The sequence below is a fragment of the Hordeum vulgare genome, chromosome 5H (assembly GCF_904849725.1).
Source record: "Hordeum vulgare subsp. vulgare chromosome 5H, MorexV3_pseudomolecules_assembly, whole genome shotgun sequence".
Taxonomy (NCBI): Eukaryota; Viridiplantae; Streptophyta; class Magnoliopsida; order Poales; family Poaceae; genus Hordeum; species Hordeum vulgare.
Genome location: NC_058522.1, coordinates 325702780 through 325723523, shown reverse-complemented (window position 1 = coordinate 325723523; position 20744 = coordinate 325702780). Strand labels below are relative to the sequence as shown.

Here is a 20744-nt window from a genome sequence, read left to right as displayed (position 1 = left end):
GTCATCATGGTCTTCACCAACGGCATCAAGGACCTCAAGATGTGTGAGAATCTCCCCGTCAACGACACCCTGGGCACGGCCATGGAGTTGTTCAACTTGGCCGACAAGTGCACCAAGGCTGAAGAAGGCCTCTTGTTCGCCTGCAACAACCCTGACGACGTGCCCGAGGATGCCAAGGCCAGGGCTAAGGAGGTCAAGCACAAGGGACATGCCGTGCTTGCGGCTGAACCGCGGCAGAAGCGCGGCCGCGAGTGAAGTGTGCCTAAGAAGGAACATCGAGCATTCTCCATCTACCACGACTTGCACATCCACAACACCGAAGATTGCTAGGAGCTCAGGGTCCTCCGAGAAGAGCGGGTTGGCCGGTGCCCAGAGCACAACAACCATGGTGCTGGTCGTGGTGATGATAGATTGGACAACCGCAACGGTAACCCTTGTCGGGGCTTGTACAATTACCTTGCAATAACGGCTGGCGTGACTAGCCTTACGAGACGCACCCACGGGATAATGTGCAGCTCCCTCCGATGCCTCCGCTGCCTCCAAGGAGAAACGAGGACAACCAACGCGATGAGGAGGTCAGGGCCTATCAGGAGCCTCGCACGGTGGCTTGCATTATCGGTGGGGCCCACACCCCCTCGTCAAACCGCTAGTTCAAGCAGCTCTCCCGCAAGGTGAACGTCGTCCTCCCGAAGCCAGGGGCTGCGAAACCCCTCAAGTGGTGCCAATATGCCATCACCTTTGACGCCAAGGACAACCTGAAGTTTGTAGTCGTCGCAAGCACACACCCTATGATGTGCACTCCCACCATCAGCAACACGACAGTCACCAAGACCCTCATCGACGGGGACCCGGGCCTCAACGTGCTCTCTGTCAAAACCTTCGACACACTCCAGGTGCCCTACGATGAGCTAATACCGACCACACCATTCTCGGTGGTGACTGACGGCTCTACCACCCCGTTGGGGCAGGTCTGCCTCCCGGTCACCTTTGGCACGAGCGACAACTATCACACCACACACATTGACTTCGACGTGGCGCACATCGGGCTCTCGTACAATGCCATCTTGGGCTATCCGGCACCGACCAAGTTCATGGCCGCGACCCACCACGGCTACAACGTCATCAAGATATCGGGTTGCTGTGGCATCATCACCGTCGCATGCAACAAGAGGTAATCTCTCTGCTCCCTCGAGCACGCTTATAGGGCCACTGCCACAGAGCGCTGAGATGATGATGGAGGCGACGTGCCTCGCGGGGCCGAACCTCCGAGGAAGAAGCAGCCGCTGCCCGCCTCTGGCTCCGCCAAGGCGAAGGATCCAATGGCCGAGGCCAAGGTCACATGCCCCGCGCATGCTGCGAGGCCTTTCCCTGTTCTCACATAGGAAGGCGTGTCCGGTGCCTCCCTCTGGTCAGTCTTGGGAGCTTCCACCTGGAAGGCATCTGACATGGCTGCTAAACCAAGAGAGGTGCTCGGGCACCACCTGGAACTGTGCCTCAACGCGCGCCTTTGCGAGCAAGGAGTATAACATCGCGCGCCGAGGGCTCGGGAGTTCATCGCCTAGGAGATTGATAGTCTGCGGAAGGTGCGCTCCATGCATGGCGGGCGCCGAAGGGAGCGCTGCCTCAGGAGGCTCATCACTCCCGATGGGATCGTTGTGATGCGCATGTGCGTTGACATCACGGGCCATAACGGAGTCGCTTCCCGATGATCCTTCTGGACTGCGCGAGCGGGGCTAGGCTGAGGCGCCCACGCTGTCCATGCTCGCATACCTTTTGGCTTGGAGAATGTCGTGTCCGCCTTCCAAAGGTTGTCATGACTCGCACTAGCGCCTCGCATGGCACCAGTGCCTCACGAGCCCCCAGGGCCTCGGGAGGCAGCCGACCCCTGAGAAGATCGGCCACTGCGACGCGCTTCATCCAGCGACCCGGAGCTCCCACGACAATGCGGTCGCCCCGAGAAGTCCCGTCTCACCCGAGATCAAAGGCACCCCTCAAGCTACACTATCCTCAGGCATGAGGGCCCGCCCTCGCGAAGTTCTCGCTTCTTTGGTTGTGTGGTAAACTTTGTTATTTCCCTTTGATACTTATGTTGTTCGCTTGAAATGCATCAATGCTAGTTGGGTGCTTCGTCGCCTTGGGTGCTATGCGATGGATTATATTCACTTGATCATTCCATGAAGGAACCTGGTACGACGTATGTGCTCGGGTTCGTCCCTGCAGCGTTGCTAACCCTGAGTAACTGAGCTCTAAATGAAGGGCATACACCCGTATACGTCACCTCCTAGGGTCCTCGGAGCCTAATATCTTCGTGTAGTGGCCTTGCGATGGTCACCCGGTGCATGTCACCTCCCCTCCACGTTGTAGGTTTCGTGAGCGCCCTAGTGCGCAAAGAATGAGGCGCAACCCGCCTGAAGACTGTGGCTAGGAGCTCGTGAGCTTTGTGTCTCGGGTGTACGACACCTTAATAAATTGCCGCCCGTGACACTCTCACGTAATAATGAGTTTGGAGTTGTACATGCTCCGGAACCTCCCGAAGTGGAAGCCCATGATGGGCCGCATCGTGATCTCGGGAGGGGGATACTGCCCATGCCAAAGTGAAAGTTCCCATGCTCCGTGCTGGCAAAATTATTGTTGAACCGTGAATATGCCCCCGTGCAAGTGGAAGACCCATGCATCACGCTAGGGAGGATCTTCATAGCTCTACACTCGCCAGCTTCCCCTTGTACCTCAAACGGGTGGGGGCAAGGACATGGTGCTTGTGCTCGTGTTCATCCCCGTGGCATTGAAAATCCAGGAGATCGAGCTCTGTCTCGCGGCTCACCCCCGCGCACGTCACCTCCTGAGGTCCTTGGTGTCTAGTTCTTGCGTGACACCCAAGCGCAAGCACATAGGTGCAAGAAGCTCTGACCAATTCGCCTGTTTGAGAGCCGCTTACAGGGCCCCGCCTCGAGGGTCGTGGCGGTGGTCGCGGCCTTGATAGTCGGCATCAGGGGCTGAACCGCTGCGGCCTTGGCCGACAGCATTGGTGGAAGGACCGCCATGGCCCCGACATTCGCGTCTCCCAGCCGAATGAAGAAGACGTGTGGAGATGCGGTAGAGCCTATGCGCCCGAGCACGGCGCCCGACCTGCGCGGGCTACCTCTGCGCCTGTTGATACCCTGACCAAGGGACAAAGGCGTCCTTAGGACTTGCGTCACCTTCGCCCCAGCAGAGGCCTTCTTCTTGCTTTCCTCACCCCCGCTAGCGAGCCTGCGCTAGAGGAGAGGCAGCCTGAGAAAACTAATCACGGATGAATATCATGAGGATGGACTAGGGTACTTACTTGTCCCCGGCGGCCCACTTCCTCTTCTTCTCTATGGCGGAGGTGCATCTTTTCCACCCTCGTGTGATGCCCCCACCGCCACCAGAGGGTGCTCTATGTGGTCCCAGGCAAGCTCATCCCGGACTCCCTCCTCCCTGGGAGCTTGAGGGGCCCTCAGGGGAAGTACGGTTGTTGTCGCGGGAGGCGCAACACCATCATCGGAGGCTCTTGCCCTCGATGCCCCTGCCATCACGGGGCCCAGCCCCGCTCCGTCTCTTGAGGCCGCGGGCTCAGGGGGTGGGGGGTCGCCTGGCGCCGCTCATCCGCGGCACCATCATCCCCGAGATTACATAGGGACGAAAGGAGGTTGGGAGACATAATCCAACCGGCATCTCCCTCCCCTTTTGTCGCCTCCGAGTCCTGGTCGCTGTCGTCTTCGCCCAAGGACAAGACTTTTATGGGGGAGCCCTTGCGCGGCCTGACGAGCCCCCACTCATCGAAGGCGGGCATCTCCGCGACCATTCCCTCCATGTCATCGCACGCATGGAGCGACAGCGTGGCCCACAGGAGGTCCTCAGGGCAGGGACCTAGGAGAACCCTGAAGGCTCCTCCCAGCTCGTCATGCGTTAGGACACTAACGTGCTAGCACATCGGGTCTCGACCAATGGTGAACTCCCAGAAGGGGTGCGAGTGCACCTAGAGCGGCGTGATGCGATGCCCCAAGAACTCCTTGATAATCATCGCCCCCGTCAGGCGGGCCTCCGCGAGGGAGGCGATTCTCTCCAGGACGGGCCCCGCCCTCGGGTCAGTGAGCTTCTTGTGGCTCCACTTGGGGGGTTTGCTTGGGCGGACCCAATGGAGTTGCCAGGAGCGAGCTCTCCCTATGCGCGTCCATGAAGACCAAGTGGTTCCAGTAGCCCTCAACCTTCTTCCCGGCATTCAGGTGGGTGCACGCGTCCGTGACGTCAATAATGGAGACGCATGCGGAGCGTTGGCCCTGGGTGGTGAACTACAAGATGAAGAAGTGGCGGAACAGCGCTACTGAGGGCCTCACGCCCATGAAGACCTCGCAGTAAAATAGGAAGATGGCTAGGAGGAGGACGGAGTTGGGCTGAAGGTGGAGAGCTCGGGTCTGGTAGTGGGAGAGGGTGGCGTAGAAGAAGTCACAGAACGGTGGGATGAGTCTAGCGTAAATGTTATGGTGGAAGAAGGGCCAGGCGGTCTTCACCAGGCTGCTCAGCGCTTCTGAGCCCGGACATATGGTAGTCGCTCCCCACTCTTTCAAGTCACCGGCCACGAACGGGAGAACCGGACCCACGTCCTCCGCCTTGGAGATGCGGGAGGGCATGAGAGCAGGCCCGATAGCGGCAGGGCTCATGGAGGAAGCCGCAACCTTCCCTTTCTTACCGGTGGGCGCCATCCGTCGACCGGAGCCGCAAAGGGGGCGATAAGGCGATTCGCTCGAAGATTGGATCTGGCGCGCCCTTGTGCGGGAAGAAGATGCAGAAAGGTGGCAGTGGCATGGAGGTGAGTAATGATGGCTCCACCCCGCGTGCCCGCTTTATGCGAGCCTAGGTAGATGCCATAGCACTACGAAAACGCGTGGTGCCCCACGTCCTGTCGCAAACCACGCGTCTGGCCTGGCCCGCACATGGATAGAGCCCGCACCATCTCGCCCAAGGCTGCTGGGTCATAAACGCTGCAGGCTCGGGGGCTACTACTAGTGCTCTCGGACCGGGGGTACCCAGACCCGCTTGCCTACGTCCGAGGACCCAATGCACATTGTGGGCCCAAGGATGGCCCCCATTGAGGCCCAGGGGTTTGGCCCTCGTGAGGACCCCACCTCACGAGGGCTGATCGTGAGGTTCTTCCTAGGATGTTTCCCGCAAGGCTCGCAGGAGGAAGGCGCGTCCTGACGCCCCTCCTCGAGGGTGGACTTGCCAAAGACGGCCTCCCAAGGTCACATGGTCTAACCTACCCACATGGATAACGTGAGCCACGCCGTGCGGTGCCAGAGTCGGTGCCAGCGGGCCAGGACAGACAAGCTTTCCCCTTTGGTGCTAAGGGAGCCAAGATAGCTGTGGGTTCTCAAAGCATCCCCCAAAGGTTTCCCAATCGGTGCAAGAGGACTAAGGCTGGGCGGTCGGCAGGACGGAGGTCACCCTCGAGCCCACCAATGCGCCATGGAGAAGGGCTTTTGCACACGAAGACCACCTTTGGCACGGCGGGCTACACTCGTGCCCCTTTCAAAATGGCCGTTGTGGGTACCCTTCCTGCCAATTGTGTTTTCGGGGAAGAGGACCAAGGCCAGTATAAAAGAGAGGACCGACCTCCATAGTAGGGGATCCTAGGCTCATTGTGTTGGTCTAGGGCAAGAACCCACCTTTTTGCTCGTCTTCCACCTTGAGCAATCTATACAAGGAGGAGTGGTGTTTTACACCACAAGGTGGCCTGAACTAGGGTAAACTGTCGTGTGTTCTAGTTCGCTTTCCTTTGCTAGATCCACCGGAGAGTCGTCGTGAAGTTGAGAGGTAGAACAGGGTAGGAGAGCGAGCGCACCCCAGAGTTCGAACCTTTTGGGTCTGTGGAGCCCCGATTCTAACATTGATGCCGAAGGCACCCCAAGTAAATATTTCAAGAAGTCTCAAGCATCTAAGCTTGGGGATGCTACGCATCCCACCTCACTTCATCGAATAAATATCGGTTAGCCTGTGTTGAGCCTAAATTTTTATTTTTCCACATGATATGTTCTATTCTTGGAGTGTCTTTTGTTTTATTTGCAATTTGAAATAAAATATGAGATCTGAAAATCTTTATTTAGAGAGATTCCTCACATAGCTACTTGATTGTTTAACTACTCATTGATCTTCACATATATCTTTTGAGAGTAGTTTGATTGTTTGCTCTTGTGCTTCACTTATATCCTATGACTAAGTTGTTGAATGAATTGAATACCATGAAGTTGAAATTATATGCTCATCTCATTCCTAGTAGTAGCTTCACATTGGGTTTAGAAAGTGAAATCTTTTGAAGCTATACAATCACAATATTAGTCATACAAGCAATTCATGAATCATCAATATAAGGAAGAGAACTTTCACATATAAATATATTATCTTGGACACCTTCTATGATTGTGAGAACCCATTAATTATTTTCAAAGTTTATAAAATTAGTTGAAGTTGTATAAGGAAGACAATGTAATGAGTTATGGTTGTGTATATTTGCATAGTATATTGTTATGGATCCTCCAACATGTGGTGTTTGCTTAGGATCTTTTGCTAGCCAAAAATTCATACCAAGTAGATATACTACTTGTGCATCCAAAAACCCTTAAACCCAAGTTTCTTGCCATGAGTGTCCACCATACCTACCTATGGATTGAATAAGATCCTTCAAGTAAGTGTTCATCGGTGAAAAAAGGCAATAAAACTTCTAAATGTGTTTGATCATTTAGTGTAACAGAAAATTGAGAGTTGTACGAAGAAGTGACAGAAAAGTAATAAAAGTGACAGACTGCATAATAAAGGTTGTTATCATAAGGGGCAATATAATGTGATGTTCTTTTGCATTAAGGGATTGTGCATACAAAACCAAAAATTGCAAGACAACATGTGCTTCCCTCTGCGAAGGGCCTACCTTTTACCTTTCAATATTTACTTTTATGCAAGAGTCAATAGTATGGATTCTCATTTCAGCCTCAATTATTCTCTAGTTGGCAAGCATCATGTGATGGGGAAAGATCTAGGCACATATGGCCAGTCAAATATATTTGATCATGACTTATTATTGTTGACAATTATCTCTATGATAAATGAGTTGGGAGGTGAACAATTAAGCCCCTATCTTTCCCTGCGTTTGATGGACACCATTTGTTCTAAAAATATGCCTTGAGTACTAGAAATCATAGAGGGGTATATGATGATTTAGTATGTGGAGCTCTTACTTAAACTTTGTTGAGAATAAGTTGAAGTGCAATTGTTTGGTGACTGAGAACACATGCTGGTAAGTTTCAAGAGAGTTCATTGTTTGAACCATAACGTGTGAATTGGTTGCTACTTTATCATAATGAGTTTTATGAGAAAGATTTGCTATTATGATGCTAGGAAAAGTGAATGAAATTATCACTGATCAAACTTATGCACTATGCTAGCATTCACACTCCATAAGTTATTTGTTTTATCATTTACCTACTCGAGGACGAGTAGGAATTAAGCTTGGGGATGTTGATACATCTCCAACATATTGATAATTTGTGAAGTATCCATGTCATGTTTGCCTATGTTTACAGTACTTTTATATGGTTTGCTGCACTTTAAATGATTTATTGTAACACCCTGGATTTTGCCCATTTCTTTTTTCTTTTGATTATGGTGTGGATTTTCTTTTCTGTGACTTGGTAGTTTTAGAATCTAAAGGGGTCACCCTTGATTTCTCTTCCCTAGTGACTTGCCAACCTCCAAACCATCCCAAGACCTTGTCATTTCCATCTTGAGCCAATCCCAATAATCTTTTCCCTCGAAATATTCCTTTTTCTATTAAAGGAATAACCATGTTTCTCTCGGTTGTGAAGCAACCCACATCTCTATCATTCCAAAAATTCCCAAATAACTCTTATAAATTTCTTGGGTCATGTCTTCCTCAGATATGACAAAATCCTTCCTTGCCATGTTCAAAAATATTTCACCAATATTCCTTTTTTTGATTCTGCCCTAGTTGTCAAGTTGTGAAGCAAGTACCTTTTATATGTGCTGGCTTGCTCTCAAACTTTGTGGGAACTCTTTCCTATCCATATCATTGCCTCATGCCAAAATTCAACCTCATTTGGCTAGTAAATATTTATTGGCAAATTTCCAAAGTTCCTAATCCACAGGAAGCTTTGTGAAGCAAGTGCTAACTAAGAGTATTCAAATGGGTTGAAATTTTGCCATGATCTCAATAGGCTCAAATCATGCCTCTCCACCAAATTTCAGCATCACCCCATCAACCGTGTGACCACAACATCAAATCTTTGTCTCTGGTCATTATTTTGGAATATGAAGCAACTATATTTTATGTTGCTCCATAATTTCTGAAATTTTACCAGGACATTCTCCTACCTATAAGACATCTCTCCACCAAATTTCACCTCATTTTATCTAGCCATTTCTCCTCACCTATTTCTCTAAGATTTTGTCCAGTGGGATGTTGTGTGAAGGAAGTACCACTTTGGTTTATCCAGATGGTATGAAATTTATACCGTGTATTCATATGCCAAAATAACTGGCATCCTCCGAATTTCAGCTCCATCCTGTGGATATGTGAGTGCCACATCAAGATTTGCATTCTGGACGAGATTGGTAAGTTGCCAAGCAACTATATTGAATCTTGGTCCTTTGCTTCTCAAACTTCTCAGGATCATAGTCCTTCCTACCCTAAAGCTCCCAGACATCATATTTTGCCCTTATCTCTTCTCTGTTTATCACAGTAATATGGCCAAGTTCGCTACATAAAACTTCCAGTGAAGCCTCCCATCTCCTCTTGGTTTCTTTTGCCGATCTTTCACCTCAAAAGGACCCCTCCTTGGAAGGACTCTCTGCTAGACATCGTGTTGCATGACAGGGTGCACCGTGTGCACTCGTTCACGCGGTCACCATGTGTCCGGCGTGCCATATGCGCACTCTGTACATTGGGGCCCTCGGGGTCATCGGTTTCCTCCTCTCCCTCGACCCCTAGCCATGTCCAGGGGATTCCCCGCGTCGTCTTCCTTCGCCCTAGACCCCTCTCTCCCTCTCACCTCCCCTCCTACGCGGTGTGGCAGCTGCTCCCATGACCAGTTGTCGGTGTCGCCGTCGTGTCTTGTTGCCCGAGCTCTCCCGAGCTTTCCCGACCTCGCCCGAGGCCTCCCCACTCCTCTGCGAAGCTGCCCAAAGCTGCAACCGTCCAGCCAGCTCACCAGCAAGCTCCAGTGCAACGATGAGATCGCCACGGCGGCCGACCTCATCCCCTCTCGTCGCGAGGCTATATATAGCCCTCCCCTCATCCTCTCGAGCTCACCATCGCCATCACCACACTCCATTACCCCTCCCTAGCTACTCACCCGAGCCCGGGAGCTCCTCCCTGCCCCTATTAGCCGCCACGGTCGCCGGTGAGCCTCGGTCAAATTTCGTCGAGCCCCACCTCTTCTCTCCCGTCCACCACAACCTGAGGCCTCCACCTCCACTCTGGGGCCACCCTAGCATATCTTCCTCTCCTACGGTGGCCTCTAGCCGCGAGCCCACCGGAGGCCGAAGCCGTCCTTCGCCGCAGGCACAGTCGCCTCCGTTCCGAAGCTCCCCTGCGGTGGAGACCCTCACCCACCAACGAGGCTTGTCCCGTTGATCATGTTGGTAGGTTGCATGCCACGGGAGATGGCCAAAATCATCGGCAGTCACCATCGGGGTGAGCCCCTATCTCCGGCGAAGCGCATGCACGGGAGGAGGAAGATAGACCTGCCAGGCGGCCCCACCTCCCCTCAGGTCCTGCCGGTTAGTCAAACATCAGGGTTGACCTTGGGCCCGCATGATTTTAAGTGGAAGCGCCCTCCCGTGAAGCCGCCTCTCTACATCGAAGGCGTATTTTCTAAAATGCGATTTCGCTCTGCCCAACCGCACTGCTCAGGCACCCAGATGGGATTATTATTTTTGCAGATTAGTCCCACGCAGAAAAACCCCTCTATCTTTTTGCTTGTAACTCCGATCAAGGTGATTCCAAACCCCGCGTCTTCGCCTCGTCGAGCCTGTCATGATGTTACCATTTTCATTATGTGTTCACATTCTGCAAATGGCCATTTTGCGCTAGCCTCTAAACAGCCCCTCCGAGAGAGAACTATTTCCGGCAATCAATTCCACGGACTCTCCGCACCTCCTCATACATGGTTCCATCACCCCAAACAAGCCACAACCCTCATTTGCATAATTGCATTACAATATCATGGTTTAACCAATTACTTTAATCGCAAGTATAATTTTTAGTAGTATGAATTAGCTTATGCAATGTTTGAATAAATTCTTGAATAGGTGACTACCATGTTGAGTACGGGATTGTTAGTAACTAGTATTTTACCCACTAGTTGATGCCATGACATTGAAGATTACTATCTATGATTATTTTGGGTTTCATACGGCACTTGGTGGATATGAATCATTAGCAGTGGCTTGAGCTTATTGGTTATTGGATTACTATGATATCGTAGTTTGAGCTATGACAGAAATATTATTCGGGGATAAGATAATTAGTTGGTTGATCAAGAGTCACATGTCCGGGCTTATCCGTGCCGCCACATTTGCCGGTATGGGACGGCCTTGACTTGGTCTGATCGCGTGCTCTTTTATCGATACCACCAAAGAGGGAAGGTTATGCGCGCGCGGTGCCCTAGCCCGGTAGGCGGTGATAACCTTGTGAGCCCAGTTGACTTGTATGGGCCCGTCCCCGTTTGGGACAGTTTAGTTTGGTCGCGATGGTGGCAGGTGTCATACGGACACAGGAGCAACCCAGGGCAGGACTCCGGGGGAGGATGAATGTCGGTGGTACGATGGGAGAGTCACGGGTCAAACGGGTTTCGTTAGAGCACCGTTAGTCCACCCGAATGGGATCACGATGCCAAGTACTCCATGGTGTGGGTAAAGTGCGCAACCTCTGCAGAGTGAAAAATCTATTTGAATAGCCGCGTCCACGGTATTGGACAGCCCATCCAGACCTCACTAGGTGATCAATCATGACCATAGTACTGATAATAATGATGGAAGAACTCGTCTGAGTATGGTAGCAGTTGGGCATCATGTCGGTGACAAGTCTTGGTGTCCGTCTTGAGGATATGCGCTGAAGGTTCTTGCTGAAGTCATGAGTTGGTCACCAGAGTACGGTGAGAGTAGCCTGGTATAATTATTTTCAACTATCCCTCTGGTGATAATAAATCTTTACCTAATCTTGATTGCTATGATGTTGTCTTGCCTTCATGCTAATGTTTGTTGTGAGCTTGCGAGTACATTCAAAGTACTCACCTGGCATGTCATGCCAGTTTGCAAGTCATGCCATGATTGCGTGCTTGTCGAGGATCCAGAGTTGCGAGCTAGGATACGCGTTCCAGCCAGAGTCCCTGCGGAGTGGAATCCATCACCACCGTCGTTGTTCTGTTGCTAGCGTAGGATTACCCTAGGCAGGCGTAGTATCACCGTGGCGATGTAATCGAAGTGCCCTTGTAACCTTTTCCATAGTAATAAAGAGATGATTTGTTCTATACCAATGTTGCCATATTCCAGAAGACTTGTCCCTGGGCTGGAATACGGGGCGTTCCTGTTTCCTCTGAACCGGGGTGCCACATTTATTTAGAACTAACCCGCACTGACGTTGTTTTCAGCAGAACTACCATGGTGTTGTTTTTATGCAGAAATAAAAGTTCCTAGAATTGGACGAAACTTTTTAATGATTTCTTTGGAGGAGAAGAGAAATACTAGAGTGAAGAACCACCAGAGGGAGGGGCCCTAGTGCGCACTAGACACCAGGGCACGCCAGCCCCCCTAGCGCGGCCTCGTATGTAGTGGGCACCTTGTGGCCCATCTTGGCATGATTCCAACACCCAAAAATCCAATAAATATAGAAACCTCGAGAAATAACCCCAGACGAGAAGTTCCGCTACTGAAAGCCTCTGTAGCCACAAAAAACCAATCGGGAGCCTGTTCCGGCACCCTGCCAGAGGGGGAGATCATCTTCGATGGCCATCTTCATCATCCCGGTGGAGGCCATGACAAGGAGGGAGTAGTCGACCCTTGGGGTTGAGGGTTTGTACCAGTAGCTATGTGTCTAATCTCTCTCTCTCTCGTGTTCTTGAGATGTCATGATCTTGATATATCACGGGCCTTGTTAATATAGTTGGATCATATGGTGTTTTTCCCATGCTATTGTTGTGATGAATTGAATCTTTCGCTTTAAGATCTCGTTATTATTGGATTGAATATTCAGGTTTGAGAGCACATAATATATGTCTTGCATGCGGATACCCGTAGTGACATTGGGGTATTCAAGTGATTCACTTGATATATGTTGTGGCATCAACTCATGGATTTTCGAGGTGACAATGGGGTAATCTAGGCATAGTTGTTGATTGCATGTTTTCATACTATGTTCCCCAATAGAAATCTTGGTGTGCTCCTTGAAGTTCTTTGTGTTGGATTGAGTATTATGGATCTGAATTTGTTATGGTGGTATTTTAGTACGAACTCTTGATAGATCGATCGGAAAGGATAACTTGTTATATTAGTACGAACTCTTGGAAAGATTGATCAGAAAGAATAACTTTGAGGTGGTTTCATACCCTACAAACAATTTCTTCTTATGTTCTCCTCTAGATAGGAACTTTGGAGTGATTCTTTATCACATGTTGAGGGATTGTTATATGATCTAACTATGTTAGCATTGTTGAGAGATTGCACTAGCGAAAGCACAGACCCTAGGCCTCATTTTCATGCATTGGAATACCGTTTATGCTCACTTTTGTTACTTGCTACCTTTCTATTTATATTTTTTCAGATTAGGAAAATCAATATCTACTATCATTACTAGACTTATATCACCATCTCTTCGCCGAACTAGTGCACCTATACAAATTACCATTGTATTTGGTGTCTCGGGGACACAAGAGACTTTTTATTATTTGGTTGTAGGGTTGTTTGAGAGAGACCATCTTCATCCTACGCCTCCCATGGATTGATAAACCTTAGGTCATCCACTTGAGGGAAATCTGTTATTGTCTTACAAAACTCTGCGCTTGGAGGCCAACACGAGTCTACAAGAAGAAGTTGTGTAGTAGACATCATATACTACTAGCAACCGTTTGCCCACAACACACACATTTACGTGTGAATGTTGGCAAAATAAAATACACTATGCATATTACGGTAAAAAATTATAGACTTACCTTGAAACTTGTTGAACGTGGTAAAACAATTTAGGAGTCACACGAAAAAGGAAATTTGGAACCCATTTACAAACTTGGTAATTTTCACGGATTGAAACAGTGTGTGATGACTAATATTGTGCCGCAACACGTGTATCCTGATTTTCCAGAACGCAACTTCCACACAATGCCGATTACTGACATGTTTGCCAGGTATAATACACATCTTGTTACGCCGAATCATTTGTGTTACTTTTAATTATCACAGATAGTTCGTCCAAGCGATATGTTTGTCGGTTATCACACACAAATTCATACGATGAATTGGTTCTATTATTTTGGCTCATAGCAAACAGTTCATCCAGGTGAACTGTATGTCGTCTTTTGCACATCTTGATCTGTGAAACGTTTGTGTTACACAAATAGTTCATGAGGTGAACCATATGACGTACATCGTACACATCTATATTTGGTAACTTGTCTTACTTTTATAAATCACAAACAAGTCATAAGCGTCAACTTTGTGACACGTATCGCACATGAGACTTGTATCTTAAACGTGCGTGATGGACCAGCCATCGTATAGAGTATGTTCTATTGGCGACGGAGCTAACACTCTCCCGTTTTGATTCATGCATCACACACTGCTTCATCAAAGGGCCTCAGATGCATGTGTCCTCTTAGGACCATCCTTCAGTAGTGAAGACAGAGAAGAAGTCATCTAACTACTAGCTATGGACCAGTAGGCCTGTGGTGAACTACTCACACATCATCATGGACGTAGCAAGGTTGATGTAGAAGACCTACGTGATCCATTCCCACTCCAGCAGGGTACGGGAAAAGGACTCCAAAAGGGATCACGGTGGAATAGATACTTACAGCGGTGGAAAAGTGTTTCATGACACTCTTTGGGATTTCTAGAATATTTGATGATATATAGAAGTGGAATTAGGCCAAGAGGGTTGATGAGGGGACCACAAGCTCCAGGGGTGTGCCTTATACCCCTGGACATACCCCAGGACTGTCTCTCCCTCGTGGACCTTTTGAACCCCTCCTAAAGGTTCTTGGGACTCTTTTGGTCTAGAAAAATCACCGTAAAGTTTCATCTTGTTTGGACTCTGTTTGGTATTAACTTTCTGCAAAAGTCAAAAACATGCGAAATATAGGAACTCGCATCGGGCACTAGGTTAATAGGTCAGTCCCAAAATATGATATAAATAGCATACTATTGCATATAAAGTAATAAAGATTGATAATATAATATCATAAAATAGAAAAAAAATATAGATACGTTGGAGACATATCATGACACGATAGGTTCGGTAAAACATAGACATGAACAAAACCCCTTTGTTCAATGACCGATAGCGGAAATATGGGCGTCCATATCAATCCCTGTGAGTACACAAATGACATTCGAGTGAACCTTTGGTTATCATTTGCTACTCTGTTTTCTTTGCGGTACTTAACAAAACCCGAGTTGAGATGTATCAGTATCCTCTTGAGGCATTCTCATGCTCTTTATATCATTCTCCTCGTTGCCAATTTTGTTCTTGTTTCTCGTTGAAGTGTATGCACATGCTCCAATGCAGAAGAAAGGGTTGAAAAATCAAATGTGTGTCCTTGCGTGCATGCTTAGGTCCCATGCAAGAAATGGAATGAAGTACAAACACCTCAGCATCCTGCCTCAGCCGCAAACATTGAGATACTTGGTTTTAAAATTCAAGTAAATCCAACACTCGTTTGAAATTCATGAAACTTGGCATGCTATCATTAAACGGCATCAACATGATGTGGTAAAAAGTTTGTCCCATCTCGGGCAGGTTTGTGTATAAGCTTCTCACAAATCAGAGCTTCTCACAATAAGCGCCATGGTTCCGGTAGGGAATGTGCCTCCTTCATGGATGAAATGATATTCGTTGCCTCTTGTTGATTTCAATTTTTTTCCTAGTGGCAACATAGAGCAATATGAGTGTCTTGTTAAAATTTGGAATTTTTCGGGGTTTGTCTCGACATTTTTATATATTAAGTCAGTTTTCTAGTAGTATTATGTGCATAATTCAAATTCGAACTACATGCAGATGCTCCAGTGCATATAAATGGGTTGAAAAATCAAATGTGTGTCCTTGGGTGCGTGCTTAGGTCACATGCAAGATATTTTAATGAACTTCAAACACCTTGGCATCATGCCTCCGTCGCAGACATTGAGATACTTGGTTTCAAAATTCTAGTAAATCCAAAACTCGTTTAAAATTCATGAAACTTGGCTTGCTATCACGGAATGGTACATGACATATTGTGGTATTTTTCGTGTCCAATTTGAGAGTAGGCGCACTCAAATCAACATCCAACAAAGGTATTTTGAAACAAATAGTTGCCACCTTATCATATTAAAAATTTCTATAACTTAAACCGTGTGCGTTCTGTTAACCATTCATGTGACGCCACACGTCATACTTTGGATGTCTATGAGGTGTCGTGCGGACAACTGCTTGATTAGATGGGAGGCACGCGAGGGAAAATGTGTCGTGCAGGATTTGTGCAGCTCTTCATCACAAACGTTTTAAATGGAACACCCGTATGCAAAGCGAGAGCTATGGTCCTTCCCTAAAAGCCAACCTATAATTTGTCGTGCAGGATTTGTGCATCTCTTCATGGCAAACAGTTTAGATTGAAGACGGTATGCAGAGCAATAGCTATGGTTCCTTCGCTGCTAAGCCAAGAGAAAATTTGGCACGCATGATTGGTACACCCCTTCGACGCAAATGATTTTTTCGCATGCCCCATGTGCAACCATGTACAGACAATTTGGTAAGATTTGCATTTGTCATATTGGGTATATATTGCCATTTGCGAAGCTCGAAAGATTGACATTTGTCGATCTAGTAACATTGCCCTTTGTCAACCTTGTAACACTACCATTTGTGAAAAATTGCAGCTAAAAATCACTAGCACTATCTAATTTTTGCAACTAAAATTCAATAAGCATATATGTCATTCATGGATTAAGCAGTCGTTCTTTATAAAAACATTTCAAATCGACAGTAGAACTGACCAAACTTTTCCCCAATTGTTGCCAACCACGTACTCAAATAACTAGTTCAACTATATATACTAGCTAATTTTAAGTATGTTGTACACTTCAACCACATCTATAGTCAGATGAACTGAACAAAATAGCCCCTAAATACTACTACTACGGAGGGGCTTTATACTACTTCCATCAGCCTCTCCTCTGTCGAGCACGATCACTAAGAGGTAGAGGAGGAGGAGCCTATCGACGAGCTGGACAACTGGAATAATGTGCTTGCCGATGTTGTGCCTTTAGCGACGCTCACCTCGAAAGCCCTCTGCCTCTCCGGACGACCCATCTCGAAGCGGTAGGACTCCTCATAGATCTCCTCATTCCGCGCCTCTACAGCGGCGTGTGTTGCGCCCACGGTGGCGGTAAGACTCTTTGTGTCCTCGATCTGGCGCTCCTCCTCCTCCCTCATGAACTCGATGTAGCATGTGAGGTCACTGACGCACATGCGGGGCTCCACCTCCCTCCTTCGGGCAGTGATAGCGGAGTGGGTGATGACCCCGACGGTCAACTGTGGGCTAGTGGCCACGGCAACCGATGTTGGGGTGGCGGCCACGATCGTCAGCTCCCACCTTAGAGCCATGGTGGAGGAGCGGGCAATGTCCACGGTGGCCGACAGTGGTGTGGCGGCTATGACGGCCACCTCCCGCCTTCAGGCCACTTTAAGTGCATCTAGTGCCCCTTAGTGATTTTGGTGGTTTGAAGACTTCTAGGTTAAGTATCTAATGTGTTCATGAGTGTACACAGGATCTATAAGTCGCTGAGGAGTTTGAAATATTCGATGAATATCAGCCCCTAAAAATGTATGTCTTTGGCTGAAGAAATTGGTCTGAAGCTGAAGAATTGAATCGTGAAGAAATTGCGATGAAATTGAAGATGAGGAATTCGGTGTGTCCTGAAGAAAAACAAGTTGAAGATTTTGAAGCATGAAGATTTATTCTGTATTTTTTATTTTCTTCACTTTTGAGTCATAGGAACACCGTACTATTAAAGGGGGTCAAAGTAACACGTCAGAATGAATTTCCTCATGATGCTCAACCCAAGCCTAATCCTACCAAAAGCCTCAAGTGAGGAATATGAGAGACATGAGGACTCTCACAATTGAGGGTCCCGTCCATTACCGCAAGTCGCGCCACATCATTGGTCTTATCCACACCAATGGTCATATTATTTAAGGGCATTAATGTCAAATCATGTCGGGATGCTCCCAGGCTATAAATAGCCGCCCCCCACAACCATAAGCTGGTTGGATGCTTCGTTGGAAACTGACACTTGTCATAAGAGCAACCCAAATTCCTCGGAGTCTTCGAGAGTAATTCATCAGTGAGGAAATAACCCAAACACGAAACCACAAACCGAAAACCAAGTGATTGAGCATCACTGAAGAAGTTGTTCCTGTGTGGGACTGAAGCCTTTTACCTTTGAGGAATGAGCATCCTCCAGACGGTTAGGCGTCATGGTCTAGAGCAATCCAGCAGTAAATTGTGGATCGTCAGGTAACCAAGTTTGTGAGGGTTTGGAAGTCTGCCCTGAAGACTTACCACGAGTGTTGGCGAGGACTGTGTGTTCTTAGCCCAAGGAGAATACGGTAGGGACTGTGTGTCTTTTGGTTTCAATACCAAGCCGATCCAAACCAGATGTACAACTCTCATAGCAGTTGGAACTGGGTTATCAACCACTGTCTTCACTGTGAAACGGGTTCTATTTCTTCAACTCTTTACATTCCACAGATTGTATGTTGATGATTTTCACTATCACTGTTTGAAGAATTTGCTGAAGACTTTCTCTGAAATTCCTCAACCCCAAATTCTTCACGCGACTTAATTCTCATCTATTTTCTCTGTGCCTACATACTATGCAAATTGTTTTTCATATTCTTCACCCTGAAAAACTGTTGTAGTGATACTTTGCACTCCTGATCCTTTGCTGTTTCCGCTGCAAGTTAGTCATCAGTGAGGAATTTCCTCAAAAGGAATTTCCTCAGTGATGAAATTCTAAAAATCTCCTATTCACCCCCCTCTAGTCGATATAACGCACTTTCAATTGGTATCAGGTACTTCCTTGTTCTGTGTGATTTTGGTTTAACCACCTGGAGTTTTTAGTTATGTCGACTGCAGGCATGATCAAGGTTACTGCAGGATGTCCTACGTTCGAAGGAAAGGACTTTCCCTTCTGGAAGACCAAGATGCAGATGTATCTACAAGCTATTTATGACAATCTCTGGTATATTGTGGAACATGGCGTCCCTATCGTCACTGCTACTGTCTCTGCCGCTGATGTGAAGAAATTCAAGCAACTTGATTCTCAAGCGAAGAATATCATCTGTGTCCATCTGAGCAAGGGCCAAGGCCAGTATGGTAGAGTGAGTGATTTGGTCTCAGCAAAACTTATCTGGGAAAGGCTGTCCAAAGTTAATGAAGGAGTATCAACCCAGCGTGATTCTCGTGTTGATGTTCTTCGCAATCTCTTCAATCGCTTCAAGAGGCTTGACAATGGAAGTTGCCAAGATACCTTTGATCGCCTCACTGACATATCAAATGAACTGCAAGCACTCGGAGCTCGAGACATTACTGATCACAAAGTTGTGAAGAAACTGTTAAGATCTTTGGATTCTTCATTTGATACTTTAGTTCTGATGATTCAAGAAAGACTAGACTACAAGATGCTTGATCCAGCTGATATACTCCAAAGACTCAATACTCATGAATTCCAACAAGAAGAAAAGAGAGATCTATATGGACCAAGCTATTCTAGACCACGTGCACTGAAGGCCAAAGCAATTCCCTCATCTGAAGAAGAAGACTCGGATGGTAGCATTGGTGATCCTGAAGAATTTGGACAGGAGCTTGCAATGCTCGTGAGGAAATTCCAGAAGTTTACACGACTTGGCCAGTTTGGTAAATCTTCAAGAAGAGATATGAGGAAATCAGAATCTTCATCTGAGGACTACAAGAAAAGAACCTGCCACAAATGCAAGAAATCAGGTCACTACATTGCTGGTTGTCCTCATTGGGGAAAGGAATCAAAGAAGAAGAAATACAAGGATGAAAGTTCTGATGATTCGAAGAAAAAGAAGAAATCTTCAAAATCCTCATCTTCAAAGTCCTCATCGCACAAGAAGACTAGTTTGAGAAAGGCTCGGGCACTTATTAGCAAGGAAATGGATTCCGAGGTAGAATCCGAGGAATGTGATAAAGAGGAGGGTTCTGAAGAAGACTCGGAATCTGGACAGGCTAGCCTTGCACTTGCAACCACATTCGTGAGCAAGTCAATCTTCAACCTTGAAGAAAATGATAACACCATCCACACTGATGACTTTGCTGATGACTTTGCACCAACCTATTGCTTCATGGCAAAAGGTTCAAAGGTACCGAATGATGCTTCCTCCTCTGATTCAAGTGACTCTGAACCTAATGATTTAAAAACCCCATTTACAGTAAACTTGCTATCATTGCCACTAAACAACAAACTGCCCTGGAAAAGCTTTAGAAACTGCTAGACAGAAGTGATGATCTGTTGAATGATGAAATGAATCTTACCCAAATCCTCATTGAAGATATGAAAAGTCTTCAGTCCAGATTTGATAATCTTCAAGATCATCATGTTACACTCCTCGTTGATCATGAGAAACTTTCCTATGAATTTCTTCAAAGGAAGCTTGATCTTGAGAAGCTGAGGATTTCTCCTGACGATCTTCGTATGGAAAATGATTCATTACTAGCTCAACAGATCAGTGTTGCTCAAGCTGAATTCATTCCTCCATGTCTTAAATGCATCGAACGTGAAACTGCTAATTCTTCACCAGAATCATCAAATGCTTCTATTGCTACAAATTCTTCAACTGCTCCTATAGTGTCAAATTCCTCACTTGAGGAAACCACAAATGTCACTGATGAAAATGGAGGGCTGAAGGAATTGTATGTGACATGCATATACAAAAGTCTCAAAGGACACCAAACCCTTTGTGATATGCTCAAAAAGCAGATCTTGAACATGAACCCGAGGAAAGAAGGGATTGCCTTTGAGAGGAAATTGAATGCTGATGGATCATATTTGAAACCCGAGCAGTATCCCAAAACCTCATGGGTTGCTGCTACTGGGCCTCCTTTTGGTCCATCGAATCTAAGAGGCTTTTCATGTGAATTATCCTATTCCTCAGATGAGTCATTTGACTCCAATTATAAATTGTTCAAGAATCAATCTGGTGTAGTATTTGCTCGATATGTTGGAACTAACTGCAGGAATGGACCTCCCCTGAGGAAGATCTGGGTTCCCAAAAGTTGCCTTGAAAATCTTCAGGTGAATGTCCTCATGACACCACCTATGAAGAATTTGAACCCCAGTTCAAATTCCTCAGGAGGACCAAAGTCTTCAAAGGATCAAAATCCTCAACTGGTCAAAACTATGCTCGTACCCGTGCTAATGCTCCTAACATGCAGGGAAATTAC

The 20744-nt window shown here is 47.3% G+C and overlaps 1 protein-coding gene across 1 annotated transcript; it reads left to right on the top strand.

The window, feature by feature from the left end:
* Positions 1 to 18931: 18931 nt before the first annotated feature.
* On the top strand, positions 18932 to 19660 carry LOC123399675 (the record flags this gene model as incomplete). Its single annotated transcript, XM_045094069.1, has 1 exon — positions 18932 to 19660. A coding segment is annotated over exon 1 (729 nt), but the record flags the coding sequence as incomplete, so codon positions are not given.
* Between the last annotated feature and the right edge of the window lie 1084 nt (positions 19661 to 20744).